The sequence below is a fragment of the Electrophorus electricus genome, chromosome 3 (genome assembly GCF_013358815.1).
Source record: "Electrophorus electricus isolate fEleEle1 chromosome 3, fEleEle1.pri, whole genome shotgun sequence".
In the NCBI taxonomy this organism is placed as follows: domain Eukaryota; kingdom Metazoa; phylum Chordata; class Actinopteri; order Gymnotiformes; family Gymnotidae; genus Electrophorus; species Electrophorus electricus.
In genome coordinates, this window is record NC_049537.1 from 32,340,816 (window position 1) to 32,368,455 (window position 27,640).

The 27,640-nt window shown below is 40.1% G+C and overlaps 1 protein-coding gene and 1 long non-coding RNA gene across 2 annotated transcripts; both read left to right on the forward strand.

Annotated features, from left to right (window-relative positions):
• Positions 1 to 27,193, forward strand: ehd3 (EH-domain containing 3). The gene is made up of 7 exons (XM_027022823.2): positions 1 to 218; positions 502 to 781; positions 2,637 to 2,813; positions 10,286 to 10,383; positions 19,121 to 19,533; positions 23,466 to 23,630; positions 24,989 to 27,193. The coding sequence occupies exons 2-7, from the start codon at positions 555 to 557 to the stop codon at positions 25,514 to 25,516; spliced, it is 1,608 nt and encodes a 535-aa protein (XP_026878624.1). The 5' UTR covers positions 1 to 218; positions 502 to 554; the 3' UTR covers positions 25,517 to 27,193.
• Positions 3,698 to 5,442, forward strand: LOC113585374. Its single transcript, XR_003411500.1, has 2 exons — positions 3,698 to 3,737; positions 5,256 to 5,442. It is a non-coding gene; the product is annotated as an uncharacterized LOC113585374 (long non-coding RNA).
• Positions 27,194 to 27,640: the final 447 nt, after the last annotated feature.

Here is a 27,640-nt window from a genome sequence, read left to right on the forward strand (position 1 = left end):
TCATTCGTTGAAGTGCTGGGTGGGGCTTACCAGTCTTTGGACATTTCCTCCCGTATCGGGTTTCTCCACAGCCCTGGCATTTAAACCTGCTGTAGCAGGCAGCCGGGAAGTCTGTCAGTTTCTGTCTTTTTCTGAGATTCTCCGTCGCCGTTGTTTATACGCCTGTGTTTTCTTTTGCCACGAGGCTTTGTAAAAATAGGCATCATCCCGTATGTAAGGTAATTTAGCGTCTGGTAGCTTTGTTGCATGAATTTTGTATTCCTTCGCAACGTTCGACAATTGGCCATGCTTTTTGATATTACATATATATAGCATTTGAAATGTTTACTATGTATTAGCCTGGACTGTGTTTTGTCGCTGACTTAATAATAGTTAAATGCATTTCGTTTTGAGCCTGGCCTACAATAGATGAAGAATGCGCCTGTAGCCTAGGTTAGTGTTCAATATCGCCATCGACAAAACCACTTTCCCGGAATCTGCACCTGTCTGTCTGTTTGAAAGCGCGACAGTAAAGTCAAAGGAGACTGTAAGGTTGTCGGACTTCGAACTGCATCATGTTCAGCTGGCTTGGGAAGGATGACAGGAGGAAAAGGGATCCTGAGGTCTTTCAAACCGTCAGTGATGGACTCAGAAAGCTCTACAAAACCAAGCTACTGCCCCTAGAAGAACACTACAAATTCCACGAGTTTCACTCGCCCGCTTTAGAAGATGCCGATTTTGACAATAAGCCCATGGTGCTCCTCGTGGGACAGTATTCCACGGGGAAAACAAGCTTCATACGGTATGTTGTCTAGTCTTGATTTCTGTGAATTAAGGGAAACCCCACAATAAAAGTCGATTAATTGCGAGCGTAGGCTGCCACGCCCACTCATAAAAGTGAGACAGGTTTCAGTAACGGACATAACATAATGTGACATCATGTCACAGGGGACAAATTTTATGTTTACTGTGCACTGGTCGGTGTTGTTATTTATGCTGAACAAAGGATATTATTCAGATTATGAGTTATGAAAATACACATAGTATGACCATTTGTTGTTTACACTAATATAATTTTGTGATTGTTCTTTCTCATGAATTAACTGGCACACTGGCATAATTTATCCCTCAATAGTAAGTTTGATATGATCATCAGAGTAGTGTTTAAAGTCTGATTTCAGTCCTGGTGGAAGAGAAGGACGATTAACAGGGGTCGTATCTCTCACGTCATTGTGTTGTCCGTACAGTGGTTTAGATCGTGCATGTCACCACTGGCCTGGACAAAAAGGTGGAAAAACAAGTGTTACCTCTTCATCTGACCCTGACATGACTATGGTGATATCACGCTAGCTTCTCAGCTGAAGTCTTTCTTAGGGATAAACCCAGCCAACATGTTCTTTCCTTAACACACTTTCTCATCCAACAAAGCTTGCTCTGCTGTCTTCAGGTTAATTCTATTGTTTTATTTTTGAACGGTCTCTTTATTGATTAGACATCAAACTTATAACCTTTTATGTTTGAATGTTGTCTTTTGCCTGAGAAAAAGAGCAACTTTAGGCAGCAACTCCAGGACAGCATGAACAGACTGAGATTAAGTCTAAGTACAGAAATGTTCTAGAGGCTTCTTCCCCTTAGATCATTTGAGTTTGATCTCCCAGTACCTTAACAGCTGGAGTTTTGGGATATTTGTTGAGGTGGCAAACACACTGATTAACATGATTTGTTATTTTAGTGTGCATGAATCAATAGTGCATGCCTGCTGTGAGAATATACAGAGCAACAAGCTGTACTTGAGCCTGTTCCTGTGTCTGTGCATGTGTGTGTGTGTGCATGTATCTGCATGTGTGTGTGTGTCTATGTGTGCACCCAAACATGTTTTCCTTGCACTTTTTCTTCTGTGTCTTCATAGAGGACACAAGAATCTTTGTGGCCACAACCTGAGTCATGCTGTCTAATCACAGAACTCAAAAGCAACTCACTTCTCCTGTTTGTATTCTCACATTAGCACTTTAGTGAGAATATCAACGACCATTGGAACTCCAATGGTTAAGACACAGTGGCCACTGTCTTATTTATTGCATAAAATATTTATGTACATTACAATCATATAATATTGAAATTACGGCCTGTCTTAAATATCTGTAGTATATTAAATGTCCAAGGCAAGTCTTCAGACATTTCTTTTCTAGTTTTGACATACTTGCTCAGATGGGCCTGATCAGTGACGAATAATCCCCCAGTGTCCTGGAATGAGCTGCTCTGTGTGCATGATGTTGTGCTGTGCCCACAGCCTCATCTTGAAAGTGGCTTATCTGATATTTGTCAGGCATGGGCTTTATGTGTCTAGTGGCAGCTGACTTGTAGGGGTGGTATACCCAGTATAATATACCCAGTATATTAAACCATGCTGTATTTATAAATCTGTACCTTTAAAGGGAGCACAGTGCTTAAAGAAGAACAAGAAGTACTCTAATATCTCTCATATTAAAATATACAAAATATTTTTAGATTGTGTTGCTTGAGTTGTATGGTGCAGTATGTGATATATTCCAATGACAGACCCTGTAAGGTAATTTGATGTCTCTTCATCTATAACTCATCTCTTTATTAAATGGATGGATGGATGGTTGGAAGTGACGCGTGTTGTCTTTACACAGATACCTCCTGGAGCAGGACTTTCCAGGCATGCGAATAGGCCCAGAGCCCACTACAGACTCCTTCATCGCTGTAATGCATGGAGACATTGAAGGGCTCATACCAGGAAATGCTTTGGTAGTGGATCCTAAAAAGCCTTTTCGCAAACTTAATGCTTTCGGCAATGCATTCCTCAACAGGCAAGTACAATTACCAAAGCAATATCTAATACTTCTTAAACAGTAAGATATGTTACACAATTTAATATATGTTTGTACTGTACAGAATTTTGCAATAACTTGATCTGAAAGACCTGGCTGATGGACCTAGTGTGTCCTCCGACATTATAGAACTGAAAAGATATATCCTACTGTGTTTTCCAATGCTTCAGAAGACCACAATCTACAGGTGGGGCAGTATGAGTGTAGGAGTTCAGCTAGGTAGGGAGGTACAAGACCGTGCAGAGCTTTGAATGTAAGGAGGGTTTTAAACTGAATGCGTTCAGGGACAAGGAGCCAGTTTAACTGATGTAGACTAAGGGTGATGTGGGCTGATTTCCTTATATGAAGGAGGATTCTCACGGCTGAGTTTTGGACATATTGAAGTGAGTGGATGGTTTTGTTAGGGATGCCAATGAAGAGAGAGTTAAAGTAGTCAAGACGGGAGGTGATGAAGGCGTGAACCAGGGTCTGTGTCTTGTTTGTAGAGAATGGCCCTAAGCCTAGCGATATTACAGCGGGGGAAAAAAGGCTTTTTTACCAGTGATTTGACGTGGGGTTCAAATGAGAGTATGGAGTCAAAAACCTCATGAAAGTTCCTAACCGTGAATGAGGAATTGATCAAGACACCATTCAGATTTAATTTAAAATTGGAGAAATTTGAGAATCTCATGATGATGAGTGTGATGACACATTACTCATAATGACTATTGTGATGTAGCACATTAATCTCATGATGACGATTGTTGTTATTATTATTATTAAAAACATATAAATACAAATACTTTAAATAATTCTACAGTCATTGCCACAGGAATGGGTTTGCTCAAAATTTTGCCTCAGAATGCTGCCATGAAGAATAAGGAATGGTATCAAAACATCCTCCAAGAGCAACTAATAATTGAGGTACAATTATAAGAATTTCATAAGTTGTTTAAATTTTTATTGACAAGTACATCCAGTTTAAGCAAAGACTTTCTATTTAATGTTGACCCTTCATTTTCTAAGACTTATGCAGTTCGCCTTGGCATGCTAGATATCAGCTTCTGGACAAAATCTTGACTGATGGCAACCCATTCTTGCCTAATCAGTGCTTGGAGTTGATCACAGTTTCTGTGTTTTGTCTGTCTGCCTTCTTTTTGCGGATTGACCACAGGTTCTCAATGGGATTGAGATCTGGGGAGTTTCCTGGCCATGGACCCAAAATGTCAATGTTTTGTTCACCGAGCCACTTGGTTATCACTTTTGCCTTGTGACATGGTGCACTGTCATGCCGGAAAAAAAGCATTGTTCATCACCAGATTGCTCCTGGATGCTCTTAGAGGATGTTTTGATAACATTCCTTATTCATGGCAGTGTTCTTGGACAAAAGTTTGAGCAAACCTACTCCCTTGGATGAGAAGCAACCCCACACATAAATGGTCTCAGGATGCCTCAATGTTGGCATGACACAGGATTCATGCTAGTGCTCACCTGTTCTTCTACTGGCCAATCATTTGTCCAGATGTCCCAAACAGCTTGAAGGCGGCTTCATCAGAGCAAATAACTTTACCCCAGTCCTCTGCAGTCCAATCCCTATACTTCCTGGAGAATGTCAGTCTGCCCTTGATGTTTTTCTTGGAGAGAAGTGGCTGCTTTGCTGCCCTTCTTGACACCAAGCCATCCTCCAAAAGCCTTTGCCTCACTCTGCATGCAGATGCACTCATTCTTCCATTTCCTTCTTCCATTCCTGAACAAGCTCTGCACTGGTGGTGACCCGATCCTGTAGCTGCATCCTCTTTAGGAGATGGTCCTGGCGCTTTCTTGACTTTCTTGGGTGCCCTGAAGTCTTCTTAACTACAATTGAACCTCTATCCTTGAAGTTCTTGATTCGATAAATGGTTGATTTAGGTGCTATCTTACAAGCAGCAGCATCCTTGCCTGTGAAGCCCTTTTGATCCAATGCAATGAAGAATGCATGTGTTACCTTGGAGGTAATCATGGTTAACAGAGGATAACTTCATACACCACCACCCTTTTAAAGCAGCCAGTGTGCTCTTCTAATCAGCATGACAGAGTGGTACCTGCTGCCTTGTCCTTGTTAACACTTTCTCCTGAGCCAACGAGAAGCTCACTGAAATTGTTAGCAGGTTACTTTGTGGCATGGCTGAAATGTAGTGGCTGGAATGCAGTAATTTTTGTGATTACTCTTTACAATCTAGAGTTAATGCAAATTGCCACCATAAAAACTGGAGCAGCAAACTTTGTGAAAATCAAAATTTGTGCTAGTCCCAACCTTTGGCCGTGATTTTATAGCGGTGTATTTGTGTGTGGTGGTGTATTTGGTGGTAGTGTGTATAGCAGTGTGTTTGTGTTTGGTGGTGTTTGTGTTTTATTTGTGTATGTGTTTCAGGTGACTGCCTTGGTTTTCATATGTATTTATAGATGTACATGTCATTTATGACTCTACAAATAGCAGCAGCTCTGGATGGAGCTTCACTGGAACAACGGCGTCTCCCTTGGGCTCAGAAAGACATTCAGTACTGGACACATCAATGCTATTAAATGCAGAATTGTGAACAGGGATATTTGTTGGAGGGAAGACAGTAAAGTCCTATTGGTTTATTGGTCAGTCTTTATTTGTGGATGTTGATTGAATTGTTTCAAATAAGATAATTATATATATATATATAATGACCTTTTATGTCATTTACTCATACACTCCCTGGTCAAAAAAAAAAAAGTCACCACCTGGATTTAACTAAGCAAATAGGTAAGAGACTCCCATTGGATAATTTCTGCATGGGTGATTGTTTCAGTTGGCAAGACGTTATTTAACCCTAACTGATGCAGTGAATAGCTTCTCAGTTGTTAAACAATCATGTCAAAAGACACATCCTGTGGTCATGGAAAATATGTTAATCTGTTTCAGAAGGGTCAAATTACTGGCATGCATCAAGCAGAGAAAACATCTAAGGAGCTTGCTGAATTTAGTAAATTAAGGTTAAGAACTGTCCAACGCATTATTAAAAAGCGGAAGGACAGTGGGGAAACATCATCTTTGAGGAAGGAATGTGCTCGGAAAAAACCTTGAATGATTGTGATCAGCGATCACTTAAACGTGTGGTGAAATCAAATCATAGAAAAACAACAGTAGAACTCAGAGATATTTAATAGTGAAAGTAAGAGCATTTCCACATGCACAATGCTGTTAGGGATTTGGACTAAACAGCTGTGTAGCCTTAAGAAAACCACTTGTCAGTAAAGCTAACCAGCAAAAATGGATTTAGTTTGCTAGGGAGCATAAAGATTGGACTCTGGAGCAGTGGAAGAAGGTCATGTGGTCTGATGAGTCCAGATTTACCCGGTTCCAGAGTGATAGGTAAGAAGATCAGGGTAAGAAGAGAGGTGGCTGAAGTGGTGCACCCATTATGCCTATTGCCTACCGTACAAGCCTGTGGGGGCAGTGCTATGATCTGGGGTTGCTGCAGTTGGTCAGGTCTAGGTTCAGCAACATTATGTGCCCAAAGAATGAGGTCAGCTGACTACTTAAATATACTGAATGATCAGGTTATTCCATCAATGGATTTTTTTCTTCCCTGATAGCACGGGCATATTCCAAAATGACAATGCCAAGATGACTATGCCAGGATTCATCGGGCTCAAATTGTGGTTCAGAGAGCAACATTTTCACACACGGATTGGCCACCACATAGTCCAGACCTGAACCCCAGTGAGAATCTTTGGGATATGCTGGAGAAGACTGCGTAGTGGACCAAATTTCCCATTATCAATACAAGATCTTGGGGGGGAAAAATTAACACAATTCTTGACAGAAATAAATGTTGTGACATTGCAGAAGCTTGTGGAAACAATGCCACAGCGAATGCATGCCGTAATCAAAGCTAAAGGCGGTCCAACGAAATATTAGTGTGTGTGACCTTTTTTTTTGGCCAGTCAGTGTAGAATATCCCAGTATAGTACAGTAGGTTAGAGTCCAACATACCAATGAACTAGAATACTGTAGAATACAGGGATCAATGCTGATACCTAGAAGCACAAAATACCTAAGGTCTATCTTAAACAATGATAAGTGCAATAAACAATAAGTGCTAGTCTTTGTTAAAGAACATAAACAATACCCTACAATAAGTACTAATTAGTCAGTCAATATGGGAGCAGTGTCAGTTGTCCTTTTAAATATTCTGCAAATAGATGGGACTTCAGTCTGCATTTGAAGACTGCAAGGGATTCTGCTGTCCAGACAGCAAGTGGAAGTACATTCCACCATCTAGGAGCCAGGACAGAAAATAGTCTTGGTGCTTGTCATCCATGAGACCTGAAGCAATGCATTTCAAGCCGAGCCTTACTTGAGGTTTGAAGTACTCGAGGTATGGCTCGGGCTTTGACCATTGACCTCATGTATGAAGGGGCTGGTCCATTTTTGGCTTTGTAGGTAAGCGTCAAGGTTTTAAATCTGATGCGTGCAGCTACTGGGAGCCAATGAAGGGAGTGCATCAGTGGAGTAACCTGTAAACCTCGGAAGATTGAAGACCAGTCGTGCTGCTGCATTCTGGACAAGTTGTAGAGGTTTGATGGCTCTTAGAGGAAGACCAGCAAGTAGTGAGTTGCAATAATCTAGCTTTGAGATCACAAGAGACTGCACAAGCACCTGGGTAGCTTCCTGTGAGAGAAAGGGCCAAATCCTTCGTATGTTACAAAGGAGAAATCTGCAAGACTGGGTTAGATTAGAAACATGAGTTGAGAACAACAACTGGTTGTCCTAAATTATGCCCAGGCTACAGGCAGCTTCAGATGGTGATACCAGGGAGTTCTCGAAGGAAACTGTGAGGTCATGGTAAGGGTTGGGAATACCTGGGATGAACAGAAGGTCTGTTTTACTGGGGTTGAGCTTCAAGTGGTGGGCTGTCATCCATGATGCGATGTCAGTCAAGCATGCTGAGATCTGTCTCGAGACCTGCGTGTCATCGGTATAGCAGTGGTAGGAAAAATCAGAGATAGATATTACATCACCAAGAGAACAAGTATACAAAGAGAAGAGAAAGGGGGCCTAATACTAAACATTGTGAAACACCAGTGGAGAGTCTACATGGTTTGGATGAGGATCCTCTCCATGTCACCTGATAGGACTGTCCCTCCAGATAGGACTGAAACCATCTCCAAGCAGAGCCAGTCATACCAAACCTGGAGTGAACAGAAAGAAGAATGTTGTGGTTCACTGTGTCAAAGGCTGCTGAAAGGTCTAGAAGAATCAAAACAGATAGCAGTTTGGCAGCTTTAGCAGCATGAAGTTTTTCCGTCACTGCTATGAGGGCCGTTTCTGTAGAATGTGCCGGTTTGTAGTCAGACTGATTGGGATCTTGCAGCTGGTTCTGGGTGAAGAAAAGAGACAATTGAAAAGAGACAGTTAAAATTTACAACTTTAATTACACACAGGATAAGATGTCAAATATCCTGTGCCAATCCATTAGAGTTTCACATAGGGCCCCGCCCACTCTCTTCATACGAGAAAGCACAACACCGCCAGCTCTTCTCACGGGTCATCAAGTAGGCACCTTTATTGATGTTTCACTGAATTAAGCCCACAACAACAAGGTTCAACAGTGAGGTCTGAGGTCACAGACCCCCCATTATGAAAATGAACAAATGATCTTTATTACAATTTTTATATATTAACATGAAACGTGTGTTTGCTATTCACCAGGGTACATGTGGTGTTTAGTGAGGGGGATCAGGTTTGCCCTGTTGGGGTGAAGTTGTATGTTAAACTTGATAAACATATTTTAAACATATTTCTTCCATGTAGCTCATGTTCCCCTTGAAAATCTAACTCATTTTATAACAAATACATTTTACTCAACTTGAGTCAGATCTCATGTCCCTGGATAAGTCCCCCTTAGAAAATATTTTTTTCCAGTCTCATTGATTATATGAGGTTGCTAGCTCTCAATCACATAGAACATTTAGCTGATGGTTTTGTCCAAAGCAACTTACAATTATGACTGAGTACAACTTAAGCAATTGCAGGTTAAGGGCATTGCTTAGGGGCCTAACAGTGGTAGTGGTCAGACTTGAACCAGCAACCTTCCAATTACAAGTCAAGTACCTTAACTACTGAGCTAATGGTGGTAGGACAATGGGGTATGTACAAAAGTTACAAACTCATTGCTGCTTAAAATGATGATGTGCAGCTTATTAGAAATTACATTATTATATTTATTACCTATTCCATATTAAATTTATTAGATCTAGCTGGCATGAACAATTTTTATTCCCAGTACAGACTACCTATACGGCATGCTTGCTGATCATACCAACCTTCTGGGTGTTTTAAGATGTCTTATAAAATGTGATGATGTTACCAATATCCTTTATTTTGATGCTGCATGTAGCCCTTGGACTGTGTCCATCTGACTCAAAGATTTTGTACCTGAAGATGATTAAAGCTTGTTGTGTTTGTCCATGAGCTGCAAAAAACAAAAACAAAAAAAAAACACTGCACATGGCCATCTTGGGACTGATAGGCAAGACACTCGCACTGAGAGTAAATAGAAAGGAACATTTTTATCAGTTAGATTCTTGGTTTTTTATGACACTTAATTGTCAAGAGTCAAGTCACCTGTCAGTTAAGCAAAGTCTGAATGGAGTTGGGAGTCTTTTAAAATACTCTGACATGCACTTCTGATGTAACTGACTCAAGTTACTGCCCCACACAATAGTAGACACAAAACCCTATGGTTATGAATCTGAAGGCTATGATGTGAATTTGTTGATACAATGAATATACATTTATGCATACTGTGCAATTACTGACAGTTTATTTAAATGTTTTCTCATTGCTTTTTGGTCAAAGACAAACAATTATAGTAATATTTTTAGAATTTTTAATTAAACTGGGCTTACTGAATGTTCACTGCCAACCTAAGTAGATTTTGAATCAGAATGCAAATTTTCTACATTAGATGATTAATCATATTAAGTGAAAATGGAAGTTGAATGAGGTATGCACACAGGAGGAAGCCCCTGTCTCACTGCTTGTGTACTGTCTGTCACTGCCTGTGTTTATAACAATGTGACTGTTTGTGTGATATCATTGTATGGCTGTAAAGCATTAGTTCTGTACATATAAAGTTGATAAGTTGTTTTGTATATAGCATTTGGAATCATGATTGTCCAGCCAATATTTCCTATTACACAAACACATCTGAGATAATCCTCACTTCACTTCTCCTACGATGGCCATGAAAGGTTCAGGCAGACCATTTCTACCATTTCTAACCCTGACCTAGACCATAAGGATTTAAAGCTACTCTTTCAGTCCAACATGCCAAAAAAAAAAAGTTGAATAAAAAATAAAATATGGTTTACATCATTACACTCTGTGTGTGTGTGTGTGTGTGTGTGTGTGTGTGTGTGTGTGTGTGTGTGTGTGTGTGTGTGTGTGTGTTCTGTAGATTTGTGTGTGCCCAGCTGCCCAACCCTGTTCTGGAGAGCATAAGTGTGATTGATACTCCAGGGATCCTGTCTGGAGAGAAGCAGAGAATCAGCAGAGGTATCACACACACACACACACACACACACACACACACACACACACACACACACACACACACACACACACACACACACACACACATATATATATACACACACACTTTTATATACTCACACACTATCAGATCATCTCCTCCTGAGACTGCCGGTGGGAGCCAGCACTGATGCCGTGCTATAGAATCCTCCTCTTATCAACAGAATTGAGCAGAAAACCTCAATTACTACACATGCTGGCTGCTTCAGGGTCAGACTCAGCATAAGACTCAGTAAAATAGACCTTTTCATCACTGTTAGAACACTTTTATTAACTCCCATGGCAGCAGAATTCAAAGGCCTTAGTACATTTGTTTTAATGCCATTTGTTTTAGACTTACCGCACTATTTGTCTCCTAAACATTAGCTTCTGTTAAACAATCACCTCATCAGTTCCACAACTGTTATGTTGAAATGCTAACTCAAAGTTCAGGGAACAGTTTAAGACCTGATATCTCACTGGCAAGAGGATATTTATGAAATACAGCTCTCTGGACATGACTATACATGTGATTTTATTGAAACCTTTGATGTCCTTTTAGATTTGTACAGTTGTTTTCACACTTGTCTCAATACCACACACATACCCACAGACAAAGATGGAGAGAGAGAGAGAGAGAGAGACTTTTCTGCTACCTTCTGCTAGTAGACTAACATTTAGCTTTGTATAGTGTAATGTAGTAGACATTAACCTACGTCTTTAAAGAGGAGTTAAGGTTTAATTTGTCTTAGGTGTTCGTGCTGTGCTGCTTGTGTGAAATTTATAACTAGGCTCAATGGCTTGCTAACCTGAGAAAAAAAATTTTTCAAGAAAATTCAAGAAAGGAGGATATCTACAGTAATGGGCAAAAAGATCTTGAGATTGTGATGTTTTATTAGCTTTACTCTGTGACAGATCTTTGTAGTAAACAATATGAATATACAAATATTCACAAAGTTTTCACAAATATTGATTCCTAATTGAGTAGCAGCTGACTCTCTAATGGTACAAGCAGGAGACACTGGCATCATGAAAATGGGACTTTTCAGGTTTGACTTGATCCTGTGCTGTTGTACTGTGTGTACCTATTTATACTGTTTTGAACCATGTTGTATTGAAAGTTGCTAATGCTCCTTCCACATGTGTACTGAAACATGGCCACACCTTCCCTGCACATGTGTACTGAAACTTGGCCACACGCTCCCTGCACATGTGTACTGAAACTCGGCCACACGCTCCCTCCACATCTGTACTGAAACTTGGCCACACGCTCCCTGCCCAAAACGCTGGGGTGTTTGTTTATTGCATGGCTTTTCCCCTCATTCAGCAAAGATATCGAGGCAGTAACTCTGGTGTCAGCACTTTCCTTCTGACACATCCTGAACCAAGGCAAGCCAGGTATTAGATTCCTTTACATTTCAGAGTTGCAGAAATCAGGCTTTGAACAACATTTTATATTGCCAACAGCAGAAGAGGTAATCAACTTATGTGCTGTTTATACGTTACTTTGGCCCTTTTGTGTCTGAGTGTAAGAGGGTTTTAGTTATATATCCACACCACTGATGGGATGTCTGAGCAATTGAATGATGTAGCATATAGGCCTTTTTTTGGAGGTTCTTCTGATCATGGAGTTTTCCATGTGGCTTGTAAGGGTCACTGTGATGTTAGGTAGGAAAGAAGTTGACAGAAGATGCAGATTACACTAGCTCCAATTTATTAATCAACAAAATACAAATTAAAAAAACCCAGAGTCAGTCACAGGAATGTTTTTTTTTTTTTACTTTCACCTTCTTAAGGTTGCATTTTCCAGTGTATCATTACTCAGGAGATCTGTGTCAGTTTGTCTCTCTCGTGTTAGAAGCGAAAGCGGAGTATAAATAAATGACCAGCAACAAGACGCTGATGCACTTAATTTTAACTACCTGATCGTTCACCTGAGTTGCTTCTGTGGACGATGCCTAGCCACGCCCCTTCTTAGCCAAGCCCCTACAACTACAGTCATGTTCTATTACTTACCCACTATTTACTGAAGAATGCCAAAGGAGTAATGACACTTATAATAACGTAAACAGTCATTAACTTACACAATCACATTAAAATACAGACTCATTCACTTACATTTATCTGAGGCTTTTATCTAAAGTGACTTACAATTCTGACTGAAGACAACTTGAGCAACTGAGGGTTAAGGGGCTCAGAGGCCCAACAGTAGTAGGCCTTGAACTGGCAACTTTCCAATTACAAGCTACCTTAGCTACCACTGCCCCATTCACAGTTATTAATTTACATTAACATAAAGTCAGTCACTTACTTTAACATATACATTCATTAACATATAATTAACATACACAGTCATTCACTTACATTAACATATACAGTCATTCACTTAGAACTTATGAATGTTGTAACTTGTCATTAATGTTGGTAAGTGAAACGTGCAGTGAAACAAGTTGGTAAATAAAAGCAAGTAAGGACCTGTTTAGTGTTCAGCAAATGAAGTAATGCAGTAATGATGTCATGCAGTAATGCAATAATTAAGTAATGCAGCAATGCAGTAATGATGTCATACAGTAATGATGTCATGCAGTAATGCATGTAATGCAGCATGATGTAATTCAGAAATGCAGTAATGCAGCAGTGCAGTAATGCAAACTAGTGGCTTTGAGCTTTTGTTTGCTGTTAGCCATGTAAGTCATATGCAGTAAAGCAGGTAAGCCATTCCCAGTACACAGTAAGCCACTCCCCAGTTTTCCTTTTCTTGAGCTTATATGCACTCTGACAGTGTAGTGTGAGAGGGCATAATGAGACACCTCTCTTCACATGGTGAAGATAACTTATGTCACTAAGTGCTGTGATGTTTTTACTGGTCACATGAGAAGCACTGTGAAAATTCTGCTGTTTTCTTTGGTTAGTAACATGGACGGCTGCTCTGGATTAAATTTGCAGTTTGGTTGAGATTGTAAATGTGTGACATTTTGCCTTGGGAGCCATAAACTCTAAGAAATAATGGGGGGGTTGGCATAGCTCAAGCATAGGAGTAAACTGCTCTACAGCCAGAATGGTGTGTGTATAAGTGAGTGTATGTGAGCTGTTTGTGTTTGCTGTTCTATGTTTGTGTTTGTGAAACCACTGCACTGATACTAATGCAGGATCCCCCTTACCCATTAACCCTAACCCTTGCCCTTCCCAGTTGTTGTTGCTGTTGTGACTGTTGCTTTTGATGTTCTTTGTTGTTTTCCTCCTCAGTTTCCTTGTGACCTTGTGATTGGTCCGTTGCAACGGGAACAAGTCCTGATATAGTGGGTGTGCTTATGAGGGGCCCCACAGATGTCAGGCAGCACAACTGGGATATTATGGCAACACGCTTATGCAATAATTTTGCATGCAGAAGATTAGATTAAATTAGAAGGGGAGATTTTGTGTATGTGTCTGTATATATGTGTGTATATATATATATATATATATATATATATATATATATATATATATATATAATATTGATTTTGTATATCAAACATACATTTGTACAGATATATAGAGGCACATAAAAAATACTAGTTCTGAGCAAAAAGAAAACTGAATTCTGAATTTTTTAAGGCTTTCTGATCTCTAGTCTGTGTATTTGTCTGTCCATGTCTCTGCTCTGTGTGCCATTGGGCCCAATTCCCAACTTTACATTGCTCTGATTGCTCTGCACTGCCAAGCAGATTTGGCTAACGTTCCCTATTACACATCAGGCTGCTTTGGCTAACCTACCTTCTCCACATCATCAGATAACCGCATGAATTTGATCCAGATCTGTTCAGTTCTCGTGTAGAGTTAACCCTTTCCAGCCAACCCTTCCAGCCAACCCTTAGTCCTTTACACTGTTTAAACAAATTGACAATGTAGGCAATGTAGGATTTAACTGGGATATTTTCTCTGTAACTACTGCAGTGAAAAAAAAGTGTTTTCTTTTAAATATCTGTTTAGAAAATACCAGCCAAATGTGAGCATGTGACCGCTCATATTTCAGGCTTTTGTATTCTGGTTGTGTAACCTTGGCTCTGGGGGACAAGCAAGTGCAGTTAAAGCAAGACGCACTTCTTTGTGGCTTCCTCAAAGTTTCCAAAGCCTTCAGGAAGGCACTTGTATTCAGTGAAGGAGAATGTAACATGCTGCAGCCTGTTTGCTATGACAAAAAAGGTTGCAGGGAAAATTGAGAACATTCATCAAACCATATTCTTTTACTCTCTCTCATTCAGCAAATTGTATTCTTTTAATTTCTCTCAATCATTTATTTTAGTCCAGTTATTAAGATGAGAACTACACATAGTACTTAATTCAGTTAAGATTCAGCTGTGTGTTTTTACCAGAATGAGGGACATTGTGCATGCTGTCTCAGGCACATTTACCCAGAAGAAGTGCATTAAATCAGGGGGCTTTATTTCACAGGGAAACATTTCAGACTTCTGTAGGTGTGTGGATGTCCTCTGCACTGTGGTGGCTGCCAGACTGAAAGTGAAATGTAATTATTTTAAAGCCATTTCTGTTCCTTATGATCCACCAAGCTTCCTCACATCCTCACAGAATAACCACTTTAGATACAAGACATGTAAAGATTAGCATTCAGCTTATACTGGTACCTGGTGGTACTGATATGACTTTAAATGTGGAATCCAAAGGGTGTTAGAGTTGGTTTAGCCCCTTATATAATGTTTAAAATAATTTGTATATAATTAGCTACTTTGTACACATATCAAGATGTATGTGATGCTTCTGGATGTTCCTTATTTTGAAAACATTAGACTTTGTTTTCCTATTTAGTTTATTTCCATATGATGGAATTCATGTTTACTACCCTCTTATACAAGACAACAATACAATATAAATATTTATATAATAAAAGACACAATAATAAAGTATTTAGAGGTCAGGGTTGCGAGAGTTACTTTAAAAATATTCTGTTACAGATTACTGACTATCTATTAAAATGTATTTGTAACCCAGTGACCTGCAGGCCAACCTTACTAAATTATTGCTAAATTTTCACTGAAGGGTAGTGTTGAGAAAGGGTTTTAGTTACGCCAAAATGTGTGTGTTACTGAATGGTACTCTTGAAAAAGACTTATAATTATGCTACAAAGTGTGTGTCACTTGTCGCCATTTGTGGTTTGTTGCGTAAGGTAGCACAGACTGCCTTTTTACCTGTAATGTCGTAGTCCTTTCTTCAGAACTGCAAAGGGCCAGGTTGCTATAGACCTGCCTCCAGGCATTTTTGCTAATGTAAACATCCCAGATAGTTTTTGAATGTTTTTGCATCAGTGAGAACAAAGTTCCTTATACTGAACCTGTGGATGGATGGATCTTGTTGGAATATGCAGATTCACTTCCGTAATAGTGGATCACGCACCATGCATCATTAACAGTTTGCCAAAGACAGCACTTCATTAGACATCTGTTGAGAAGAGGTGCATCTTGAACAGTGGATCATATTCCAGGTTCTTCATTCCCATCCATCATAACTAGAGTGTAAATGGAGTTTATCATGTGATGGCAATTACATGACATAATGTGAAAAAAAATTGGAGTCAGTGAGTATTTAAACTCCAGTAGGTTAATCTGCGATTTATCGTCACCTAAACACACAATCTCTTTTACAGATATTCTAATATGTATGTCATATAAAACAAGTTCTATATCCACAAAAAACAAATCTCATGCTAACATTGAAAAAATCCATTTACAATCAGCAAAGCTGTTAGCACTCTAATTGAGTTGTGTGCATCTGTGAAAGTAAATAAAGGCATGAATCGCACCAGAAACATCTGACAAATGCACATCCCAGCACACACTGCAAAGGAATTAAGTTAAAAAGGTTCGGAACACAGCGCGCGTTTTAAACCTTTAAATGCAGGCTGTTCATTTGAAAGAAAGAAACATCAAAAAGATGAACCAAGCATATGCCAGATTCGCTCTCTCTCTCTATCTCTCTCTGTCTCTCTCTCTCTCTGTCTTTCAGTTCTCTCTCCATTTTCTTTCTTTCTGCCCATCTCTCCTTTTCTCTCCCTCTTCCACTCTATATTTCTTTATACTTCTTTTCATATCATACTTAATTGTTTATGGATCTGTTCATGAGTCTTTGACAGCATCACTCTGTTCCTTTCTTTCTTTTGCTAAATGTCTAGATTTTTTTATCATCTGCTTGTGTCTCTCTCCCCTGTCAACAGAGGCTACGGAAGATGTGTGTGGTTATAGCTGCCAGCGTAAATGTCCATATGGAGGTATTGTACATGGTGGGAAGGTCCTGTGAACCAGTGCAGTGTTAACATCTACAATGTGGTCCCCCACCGAGATGGAAGTACTGTCGCCCCCCACTTTGCTAATGGCCAGGAGCCTTACCCAGCTTGATCTTAACCTTTACCACGCCCACCTGACACCCACCCCCGTAATCACCACCCACCCCACGTCCACCCCCATTAACACCACCCCCCTGACACCAACCCCCATAAACACCACCCACCCTACGCCCACCCCTGTAAACACCGCCCACCTGACGCCCACCCCCGTAATCACCACTCACCCCACGCCCACCCCCGTGATCACTGCCCATCCTACACCCTTCCCATAATCACCACCCACCCCACGCCCACCCGTGTAGTCACCGCTCACTACATGCCCACCCCTGTAATCACCGCCCACCCCTATAATCACTGCTCTAATGCTTTTGTAAAAGCACCTTCCCCAGTTTCACTGCTCTTATTGTCCTGCTCTGTCATGTGATCTGTTCAGTTTTAGTCATATGTCTGCAGAGTTACATCCAATATGAGGTGCAGGGAACCTGTGCCATCCCTCGCTCTACTAGGCTGAGGGCAGCAATAGAAAGAAACCTTTTTTCCAACAGGTATTGTAGTTCTACACTAAATGTGGAGATTTTCTTATGAACCGCTGGGTGAAATAAAGGATAAAATCTCCATATGATCATGAGTGCAGGGACACAGACTATAGTCTTGCAGACAATAAAGAAGCTCTCTCCTTGTGAAACTGTCTAATGAAGGGTTGGTCTCACCATCCTGCAGGCATGGAATAACCCTGTGGAAATACCCACGGTAGTGTCTACTTCCATGCCATGTATTAACACACTAATCCCCATGTAGCTTTTAGATCAGCCTTATAACTGTAGGTATACCATCCAGCATACTGACCCAGGGTCAGGAGACGACCAAGTAAAGTGACCCAGGGTCAGGAGATGACCAAGTATACTGACCCAGGGTCAGGAGAAGGCCAGGCCTCTTTGTCATGGAGGGAGCATTATGACTATTATGAACCTGGAAGTTCTTACACTGAAAGCATTGTTTAGCACAAAGGCAGTATAAAGTACTGACTGCAAGTCTTATTCAGATTGTCTGATCTGAGTCTGTGCTTAAGTCATGACACACGTTTTATCCTTTTGAATCATATTGTTTAAACTGGATTTTTGTACTTAAATGCTTCTCTTTTTCTCTCCTGCTGAGAGAGAGAAATTAGATTTATTAGAAGCCAGTACTGTTTGACTAAGTGTATTTTTTGAGGGGACTATATGAAGGTTGCACATATAAGGATAAATACCACAGGTTTGTCGTACAATTCCACAGATACAAAGCATGTTGAGTAATGAGTAAAAAGAAAAACAGGCACAGATATACAAGAATATTTCCAGTTTATTCTGAGATGCAGAGCACTTTTGGTATGTCGCATTAGCAACGAAAAATGAACTGAAATGGAGGCATTGTTTATGGATAGTTATTATATCAACATGGAATAATAATATTCTTTATTATTATCAATGCTGCATAGTTTATGATGTTTTAGGAGATTTTGTGACCTCATTCTGACATTCTTTAATGATCCTTCATGGAGATATATTTGCTACACTGGATCTGATCTGGTCTGTATTTTCCCCAGGTTTTGTATCTTTCCCTAGGCTGTTTTCTTTCCAAAGTCTTTCCCTCTTACATTATTTGCAAAAGAAAATAGTTAAAAGAGCAGTCATCCATTTAATGTGGAAGCCATTATTCACTCTGTGTGTGTGTGTGTGTGTGTGTGTGTGTGTGTGTGTGTGTGTGTGTGTGTGTGGAGGGGGAGAGTCTTTGTCAAATTAAATTTCAAAAGAAACTCTCGCTGATGTTGGGTGATTGAACTAAACCTTCAGACAAATATCTTTTGTGTTTGATGCACTCAAAATATTTTCAGATATCAATGGTCAATACAGGCAGATGGTCAGTAAGGAGTTGGAGCTATCAGGCTCAATTTGTTATTGTATGCCATTATGTAAACTAGGTGGTTTAGTTGAGGTAAAAATGTAAAGATGGTATGGTTTCTTGAGTGGGTGACAGAGCCACAGTGCCTTTAATCCCATTTTTAAGACTTACAGCATGCTTCAGCAGTATGAATGGGGTAGGGTTAACTGTAACTCAACTCTATCTCAGCAAACACTCAGTTAGGGTTAACTGTAACCCAACTCTATCTCAACAAATACTCAGTTAGGGTTAACCGTAATCCAACCTTAACTCAGCAAACACTCAGTTAGGGTTAACCGTAACCCAACCCTAACTAAGCAGTCAGTTAGGGTTAACCGTAACCCAATCCTAACGCAGCAAACACTCAGTCCCCTATCAGGACCTCGTGAAGCTGTCCACTGTTCCTTGGTTATAAATACTGTACTGGCCACCAATGTTCCAATCCTTTTCTACTTGTCCTGCAGGCTATGACTTTGCTGCTGTGCTGGAGTGGTTCGCTGAGCGTGTCGACCGCATCATCCTGCTCTTCGATGCCCACAAGCTGGACATTTCAGATGAGTTCTCTGAGGTGATCCGTGCCCTGAAGAACCATGAGGACAAGATTCGGGTGGTGCTCAACAAAGCTGACCAGATTGAAACCCAGCAGCTGATGCGTGTGTATGGCGCCCTCATGTGGTCATTGGGCAAGATCGTGAACACACCCGAGGTGGTCCGTGTCTACATTGGATCCTTCTGGTCTCACCCCCTGCTCATCCCCGACAACCGCAGGCTGTTCGAGGCTGAGGAGCAGGACCTATTCAAGGACATCCAGTCACTGCCTCGCAATGCTGCCCTCCGTAAACTCAATGACCTCATCAAGAGGGCCAGGCTTGCCAAGGTAACAACCACAGACCTTCATCATGTATTGCTTAGGTGGTTCTGAGATTAGGCTTGTGAATTAATGAATGAAGTAACTCTTATATAGTGACTTTGTCAGCACTCAATGTCAGTCAACACACTACAAAATGCTTTTGCACCCCTGTGAGAAGCAACACCAAATTGCACACAGTGTACTCTCAATCAGAAACCAAAGTCCCCCTGACACACACACAATCTATCATTGTACATTCAGTCATTCACACACACAATCATACTAGGACCATTTTAACAGTAGTCAATTTTTGCCTAACCTTCATGTTTTTTGGACTATGGGAGGAAACAAGGGACACTGGAGGAAACCCATGCTGACACAGAGAACATGGAAACTCCACCCAAGGCTCTAGTGCTGAGAGGCAGACATGTTAACCACCAAGCCACAGTGAGAAGACTTAGACTTAGGCAAGCGAGAATGCTATATAGATAACCTTAGTCCCATGATAACCTTATAGAGATAACCCTAACCCTGAATTGCCTAGGCAGGCTCACAGTTTTATCACAAGAGGGTAAGTTACTTCTAATAGTGCATAGGTAGGATTAAACAAAGTTTAAATGGTCACATTGCATTAAAAAAAACAGAAATTTAGAATATGATATAGTTTGTATTCCTAATATTCTTATAATGACAAAAACATATAAAAGCAATATCCTCTACCTCTGCTTCAGAAGACCAGGCAGATATGTGGGTTCTGTGCCTTTACAGCATGTAGCTGACACTTCTATCCAAAGCAACTTACAATTATGGCTGAGAATAACTTGAGTGATTAAGGGTTAAGGATCTTGCTCACAGGCCTGACAGTGGCACCATGGCAGTGGTGGGGCTTGAACCAGCAACCTTACAATTATAAATCAAGTACCTTAACCACTGAGTGACCACATATTTTAGCAGGACCTAATCAGCAGCCAGTGCAAAAATAAATAAAGTTAAAGGGCTGTTGCACACTAAACTAACTGAAGCGGGAGGTGCCAGCAGCACACGACTCTGCAGACGGATAATCTAGAGATTACACACAACTCTGCAGAGGGATAATCCAGAGGCTATACACGACCCTGCAGAGGGATAATCCAGAGATTACACACGACCCTGCAGAGGGATAATCCAGACATTACCCACGACCCTGCAGAGGGACAAGCCAGAGATTACACACAACTCTGATGAGAGATAATTCAGAAATTATAAAGCAGCTAATGTAGCCAGTATTAATGTAGCCAACCTGTAGGTCTATACAATGAGATGGTGAATATGTGTAGCCTGAAAAACTTGAATTTTGAAAATAACCTGGACACATTTGCATATTTGAATCTTCTATTTTTGAATAGTTGGAATAATAGAAGTTGTCTTTAACTACTTGACATTGTCTTGCAGTGTTCAGTGGCTCCACAGTGGGGAAACTCTTGAGTTCAGCACTAATGGAGAGCAAACTGAAGTGTTATGTGATACATTTCCTGAATTCAGACCATAAAGAGTTGAGTTCATTCAGTGTGAAAGAAAAGCCTCTGAAAGGACCATGTAGACTCTATAATTCAGTGCCTGATTGGATGAACAGTATAGTAGCTCATCTATGTATACCAGAATAATAGCCGTGATCAGACACTCTTTGTTTGTTACTACCCCTGGTTGTACTGTGATGTCCCCACCTCTGGTTGTACGGTGATATCTCTTCCCCCAGTTGTGCAGTGAATTCTCTATTAGTGGCTTGTGTCGGCTTTCGTTTTTGTGACTGTTTCAGGTTTATCGTTTGCCTTCACGCTTAAGATGGCTAATAAGAGCACAAAACATTCTTGCCTGAGCTGAAAGTTTAACAAAAACCTAGACTTTAGTCTAGACATAGGTCACTGCTCTCTTTTAAGGCTTAGACAAGGATGTTTATTTTCCTTTTACTGTGCAAGCAACATTATATTGGCTCTAGAATGCCCAGTTCCTTTTCCTGCTACACCAGAATGTGTGAAAAATTTAGGGTCCAGTTATCATAGAGACTTTGTGCTAACCAAAGTTAATTTTTATACATATGGTCCAACTTATGGTACATACCAAATGTTTATGGAATATACACTGGGTTATTAAGTTACAATACAGGTGCAATAGTACTGATTGTAAAACTTAATATTTTAAAGAGAATTTGTATTCTCTTTAAATTTGTATGTATCTGTCACTGGATGTAGTCCATGAGTGTGTTTGCATATGTCTGCATTTATATGTTTATAAAATGGTTGTCTATAGCAGAAAGTTGTTGCCCTTACAAAAAATGTGACAAGACATAGTGTTTGCACACTTCACACGTGAAACTATGAATTTCACGTGGTTTTTTTTTAGTAACGCTAAGGTTCTAGCTCTTGTGCAGGACTGATATCCTTCAGTCTATTATAAGCCTGCTGGTAGCTCCTCCCATAATATTGATTTCTCCAACACTGAATGGAGAACCTTTGATTTGTCCTTTATACCCTAGAAGGAATCTGACTGCATCTTTGGTGCAGCATGACATTGTGATAAATCTGAATGCTTTTGCAACACAGTCTTTCAAAACAAATGAAAGTGTAGCCAAAAACATGCACTGATGGTTTAGCTTGTCTGAAGGAGCGTCTTGATTTTCACTATCTGATTAGAATGCTAAATGTATTGTCTGCTGCTTAGCAAGGAAATAAGGTGATATAGCACACCAGGGTGTGTCCACAAGGGTGTGTCCACAGTCTTACACTATCCAAGATTAGGAACTGGTCCTAACACTGCCTGTCCTGCTTTAATTACAAGTTCAATTTAGACTAAAACACAATTCTGGTTAACACTCTGCCATTTAGCTGACACTACTCAGTGCAAGGAGCTGGACTGTTGCTGTAGATTGGCAGCCAGAGGATGTAGTTCCCTGAGTGTTGGCTGTATAAGAATGTGAATTGAGTGTGTTAGTGTGGAAGAGGGAATACCACATCCTTTCCACAACTTATTATTATTATTTTGAATTTCAAACAGCAGCCCACATCCACAGGATATGAACAGAACAGATAACAGAACAGATTAGGAAGTCAGAAATGAAGTTTTCATTTGAAAAGGAAATATGTCACTACACATATGTCACTTCCTTTATGCTTGAAAACATCTGTTTTCCGATTAAACTGTTCTGGACATCCCCTGGGCCTGTTCACCTGTTTGACTGAAAGCAACAGACAGCTGGTTCACTTAAAAGAGAATAAGTTAACCTGTGACTTTCTGTGACCAGACCTCCCAGTTGGGTACAGTGTCATCCTTCATTTGACTACTATACAGAGTGTGAGCCACTTTTTTCCCATTTACATAATGATTCATTCTGAATTATTGCTATTTGTCTTGCATGTAAAACATGCATGTCTTGTTTTTGATGAAAAAATATCACTTATTGGTCATCCATACATAAAGCAAATAATACACATCGTTTAATTGCATTATTGTGTTGCAACATGGTCCTTCCATTTCATATTTACAGCATTTGGCTGACTTATCCAAAGAAACTTACAATTCTGACTGAACACAACTTGAGGGTTAAGGGCCTTGTTCAGGGTGCAGCAGTGGTGCAGTTGAAATAGCAATCTTCTGATTTATAGTTGAGTACCTTAACCACTGAGATACCACTGGTCCTGGTTAAAGTCTTGACCCATGGCTATGACTTCCAATAGCCAGAGGAGGCTGGCCCCCCCTTTGAGTCTTGGTTCCTCTCAAGGTTTCTTCCTCATGCTCTAGGAAGTTTTTCCTCACCACTGTTGCCCTTGGCTTGCTCACTGGGGGCTTAGACTTGGACATTTGTAAAAAGTGCTATATAAATAAATTTTACTTTGACAATGTTACTAATCACATTTTGAAAAGAAACTTGCTGGAGACATTTAATTGAACTCCAGATTCACACTGAGATTTCCAATCCACCATAGGTCCATGCCTACATCATCAGCTCTTTGAAGAAAGAGATGCCCTCAGTCTTTGGGAAAGAGAACAAAAAGAAAGAACTGATCAATAGTCTAGGAGAGATCTACAGCCGCATTGAGCGGGAGCATCAGATTTCTCCTGGTGACTTCCCAAACCTCAAAAAAATGCAGGTAAATACAGGTTTTTCCTCAACAAATTGTACAGTAAATGACAGCCATGTGTAATATGTGAGACATATATATTATGGTGTCAGCAAAAAAAAAAAAAAGTATTTATACTTGTCAAATTCTCAAAAAGTGTTTAATACCAACAAAAGATAACAGGAAGATAGATAAATGGAGAAGACCTCTTCTAAACTCGATTAAAACAGAAGAGGGTAACGTTGAGCAAATATGAGGCAGACACATGCGAGATTTATTAGGGGCAAATCCAGAATCAGGGTTAGTAGAATATTCCAGAGTCATATACCAGCACGCACAGATCCAGAATACATGACAAAACAAACAGAAGGAAAAACATGAAAACAGGGAAACTAAAACAGGGAAACTGAGAGGAAAAACATGAACAGGCTAAATAGAAACAGACACCAACATAGAAGATGGACCACAGGCTACACCAACAGAGCCTGTGACAAGGCCAGGAAGCAGACTGAGTAAATAAGACACAGGCTAGGACAAACGACTAGCGACGAGATTGAACGCACACGAGGTTTTAAATACACAAGCTAACAAGCAAGAAACAAGGAACAGCTGAAATGAATTAATGGAGATAACCAAATGAAGGGGCATGTCAGAAAAACCAAACCAAAGCACATGGAAACGAAAACCAGGTAGTAAAGAAAAACAAAGACCGAAGACAGGGTTGCCAGGGAGACCGTGCCAAAGACGGTAACCACCTCTTCTGAAATCTAATAGACTAAAACAGAAAGGCATGCTAGACAAGGATAAATAAAATAATAAAACATCATTAAACATTAAGTTAATTATAGCTGTGAGGAGGCGTGCGGGACCCTGGGAACTATTCATGTTTTCCCCGCCTCTCTCTCTAGACTCCACAAATGACACAAGCATGTGTCATTGAATTTATATATATTGAATTTAAGGGCATTTGTTGTTCTGTCCTATTGGTAAAAGTCCACATACTGTCTTTCAGACCCTATATATCCTAAAACAAAAAAAGGTTGAGATCTACCATTTTAATGAGTTATCTTGGCTATGTGATATTTTACAAAGCTTGCTTTAAAAACCTGGATATTCTGTACAGTAGAAATCAACCTATTTTCCAGGTTCTTGCACTGATCGAGCTAGTTAGTCATCTTTCTTTATTGTAAAACTCCTTTGGTGCAGCATTGTTGTATGATATTTATCTGAAAAAAGGAACAAGGAGTGAATTTTAAACACGTCTGCCAAAGCTGTCCTGTCCTATGCACCTCTCTTAGTTAATTTTGCCTTGTTGTTACCAGTATTCTTAGTTAATTATGCCTTGTTGTTTCCAGTATTGTTTGTCTGACCTTTACCTTATCCTGCAGGAGCAGTTGCAGGCGCACGACCTGAACAAGTTTCAGCCGCTGAAGATAAAGTTGCTGGATGCTGTGGATGACATGCTGGCCCATGACATCGCCCAGCTCATGATCTTGGTACGGCAGGAGGAAACACAGCGGCCCAACCAGGTTGTAAAAGGTGGTGCTTTCGAGGGCACCATGAATGGCCCCTTTGGCCATGGCTACGGTGAAGGTGCTGGTGAAGGCATCGATGAGGTAGAGTGGGTGGTGGCCCGTGACAAGCCTATGTACGATGAGATCTTCTACACCCTCTCTCCTGTCAACGGCAAGGTGACCGGTGCCAATGCCAAGAAAGAGATGGTGAAGTCCAAGCTGCCCAACACAGTTTTGGGCAAAATTTGGAAGCTGGCTGACATTGACAAGGACGGCATGCTGGACGATGAGGAGTTTGCTCTGGCCAACCACCTCATTAAGGTGAAATTGGAAGGACACGAGCTACCCAGTGAGCTCCCAGGTCATCTGGTGCCACCTTCCAAGAGAAAATTACCAGAGTAGAGCAGAGCAGCATTGGAGTGTGTGGGTGCAGGGAAAATGAGAGTTTAGGAATTCACACTTTAAAAATTGCATGGAGAATAAAGATGGACAAAATTACGTCAATAAGATAGGGTGACTGCTCTAAAATTAGTTATGTCTTGGATTGGATTGAAATATGTCACTAGCTCTTTGACCTATGTATGTTTGAGGGTTTTTTTTGTTTTGATGTTGTTAATGTTTGGGGATTTTTTAAACAAAATCATACTTGTGCAGGGTTTGTTTAATGATTCCAGTTTATGAATACTTAAAAAATCCATGATGTCACATATATTGCTTTTCTGTTGAACAACCACAGCTAACAATAAAACAAGCGTAACCATTATACCTTATTATTACACCTTAAGCCATTTAGTTCAATACAATCTGTCTCAGAAAACTTGACATATTTAAGAAAATTGAACAAAGTCGATCTCAGTCTTAATTATTCTCATATCAGTAGTTATCCTAAATACAGTTATATACTTAAAATGATGAGAAAATGATGAGAACTCTTTTATAAGTAGGTGTAGAATTATTCTTGTGAAGGCAGCATCATAATAAATGCAAGGCCTTTCTAGCCCGACCAAGAGACTGTTAATGCTGTACAGCTATCATGTCTGGGAGCTGCTGGACTTCTCTGTGTTTAATGTGTAGATGGTCCTATAGACACAGTACCATTTGAGTAATCTATTGTACATGCTAATTCTGATGTAAACTTTTGAGCGTTTAGAATAAATAATCAATTCCAGATTAATTTTCAAAGCACTGACATCAATATTTCAGTTGTGTTGTTATTATTGTTATTTTTATTGGGGAACTGACCTGGTTTTGCCCATGTTCATTTTTTGCATAGTTATAGAAACTCAGAATGTCACAAATTGCATTTAGCCATTTAACTGCAAATCATTAATACAGTTGTTAAGCTCACACCTACATAGTATTAAACTAGTTTCTGCTCTCAGATGCACACACAGTGTCAGGTTTTTGTTGTTTTTATTAACTGTTTTAGCCTGTTATTTTGCGACCTGTGCTATTCCATAATAATGTGCAGGTTTTAGATTTTGGCCACTGGAACCAACTGACAAAAATATTGGAATTAATGGAACACTTCTAATCCACTAAACCAAATTTATTCAAATGGGTCAGATTTTTTTTTTTTTTTTTTTTTTTTGACAGTAAGGTCAAAAGTGAATGTCTTTTGAAATGAAAGTCATAAGGGTGAGAATAATACCACTGACAATGTTATTTGGGTGTGGTTTACAACCATTTGCATTAATAAACACATGCCTCCATGCAGAAATGTTGTGTTCTGGTATTTTCTGAAGTTATTATTCAGAAAGCTAATAACATGAGGCAAAAAAGGGGAAAAATGTCACTTCACCTGGTCTGTATTGTTTTCTTAGTGTGTGTGTGTGAGAGAGAGAGAGTTTGTGCTCACACTGTTCATGTTCAGAATGTGTCCAGGCATGCCTGTGAGGGTATATTATATATGTTTGTGATGAGCTATAGTTGTAAGGTTAGTACTTTAAGACATGGTCTACAGACAAATGTTGCTTTTGTGTTGTGCCAGTGTTGAAAAAGTGATGAAACATTGTACTTTCATGGGGAGGTTGGGGAACCTTAAACAACTACAATAAAACTTGATTCATTCTAGATCCAGCCTTGCTTTGCTCTCCTGCATGTATCTCTGTGTTTCATTCCATTGTAAAGGGAGCTGAGCAGATGTTTCTACAGTATGTAGTTTTGGCTGATGGAGATTCTGTGGGCCAAACATGGTGCGTTATCCATCAGGAAAATAACTTCGTGTCTGAATTGAGTTACAAGTATGCCCGCAAAACTATAATACAGTTAATATGTAATAGTTGTAGTTAATATGTAAACTGCAATAAGAGTATAACACGTGACATTCCTTTTTTGTTCTCATTTCGCATTAGCTGGTCTTAGTTCAGATAATGAGAGACAGCTTCCTGTTTGTGACATATGTCCCTTTCCTCATGCTAGCTGAGGGTGGACCCCCACCTGTCACATGCCCTGGACACGGGGATGTGATAAGTGAACTCTGGTCCACCCTTCCAGCCAAGGCCATAGTCACAATACATACTGGGA